Here is a 1,644-nt window from a genome sequence, read left to right as displayed (position 1 = left end):
CCTTGGTTTCCCCCATCAGTGTTGGCATGCAAGATGGTCTTTTCCTGTGGGCATGGTGTCGATGAGATACTCAACCTTCCTAGACGTTCTCTCATTTGTAGACCTCAGACGCTTCCTGCATGAGCCCTTAAGTATCATACTAAGAACCTCCTGGACTGTGACCCCCTTGAGGGTAGAGAGTACATCTTGCTCTTATTTGCATCCCCAGTGCCTCACTCATTGCAGACACTCAATATTTAATGAATGAAGGGTTGAAGGAGTATGTGGGATTATTATTGTTATTATACATTGGTCATTACAAGCATTAATTTGGAGATGCTACAAAATGGGAGATTTCCCAAGTTCCAGGCTGGTTGAGATTCCCTGGACTGTCACTTCTCCCCCATGCTCCCCTCTACTCCAAACAGTTTCCTCATGGCATTTTTCACCTCATTGTTCCTCAACGTGTAGATCAGAGGGTTCAGCAAAGGTGGCATGACAATGTTAAAGAGGATGACAAGCTTGTCAGCAGCCAGGGTGGTGGAGGGACGAATGTACATGAACATGGGGGGCACAAGGACCAAAAGGACAGTGATGATGTGTGAGCCACATGTGGACAGAGCCTTGCGCCGGCCCTCAGATGACCGGCTTCTCAGGTTCAATAAGATGACCACATAGGAGATGACAAGGATGATAAAGGACACCAAAGAGATCATGCCACTGTTGGCCACCACAATGAGCCCCACCACATAAGTGTCTGCACAGGCCAGCTTCAGCAAGGGATGAACATCACAGAAGAAGTTGTCGATCTCATTAGGCCCGCAAAAGGGCAGCTGGACTGTGAGAAGGGTCTGTAGGATGGAATGGAGGAAGCCAGCCACCCAGGAGGCCCCGGCCAGCAGGCCACACTTCCACCGATCCATGATTGTCACGTAGTGCAGGGGCCTACAGATGGCCACATAGCGGTCATAGGCCATGGCTGTCAGGAGGAAGATCTCAGTGCCACCAAAGAAGTGGGCAGAAAAGAGCTGGGTCATGCAACCATTGAAGGAGATGGTCTTGTGCTCCACGAAAGTGTCAGCAATCATCTTCGGTGTGGTAGCTGATGGATAGCACATGTCGGCAAAAGACAGGTGGCTGAGGAAGAAATACATGGGTGCGTTGAGGGTCTTGCTGGCATTGATGGTGATGATGACCAGAAGGTTCCCCAGGACAGTGAGCACGTGGAAGAGGGAGAAGACCACAAAGCACACATGCTGCATTTCCCTACTCTGGAAAAGGCCGAACAACACAAATTCAGTCACGTTATTCTTGACTCCCATGGCTTCTCTGCCCTGAGCACCAACAAAGTAGTTAGCTCTGCAAGGACACAAATTGTGTGATATAAGAAAGTTTCCCAAATTCAGGGAATCAGAAAACTGTATTCAGGTCTCATAATGGTTCTAACACCAAACTGCAATTGAGGGAGAAGAGATCGCCACACCTACAAGCAATTCTCAGAAACCACATGAGTGTCCTACAATTCAACTCAATTCTGACACTACGTACCTGGAGATAGTTTCAGATCCCCCAGGTTAAGAGTTCAGGCCTACAAGACTGGCCCCTGCCCCGCACTTCAAATGCCAGTTGCCACCCAGGTTATCACCTGTGCTTCTGACCTTATGG

At 49.0% G+C, this 1,644-nt stretch overlaps 1 protein-coding gene across 1 annotated transcript; it reads right to left on the bottom strand.

Annotated features, from left to right (window-relative positions):
* Positions 1-371: 371 nt before the first annotated feature.
* Positions 372-1,301, bottom strand: LOC113264877 (olfactory receptor 4S1). Its single transcript, XM_026511854.3, has one exon. It carries the CDS (start codon positions 1,299-1,301, stop codon positions 372-374), a length of 930 nt encoding a protein of 309 aa, XP_026367639.2.
* Between the last annotated feature and the right edge of the window lie 343 nt (positions 1,302-1,644).

Source organism: Ursus arctos, unplaced genomic scaffold (genome assembly GCF_023065955.2).
Source record: "Ursus arctos isolate Adak ecotype North America unplaced genomic scaffold, UrsArc2.0 scaffold_23, whole genome shotgun sequence".
NCBI lineage: Eukaryota > Metazoa > Chordata > Mammalia > Carnivora > Ursidae > Ursus > Ursus arctos.
Note: the sequence above shows the minus strand (reverse complement) of the source record. Positions and strands in the feature narration are given on the sequence as shown.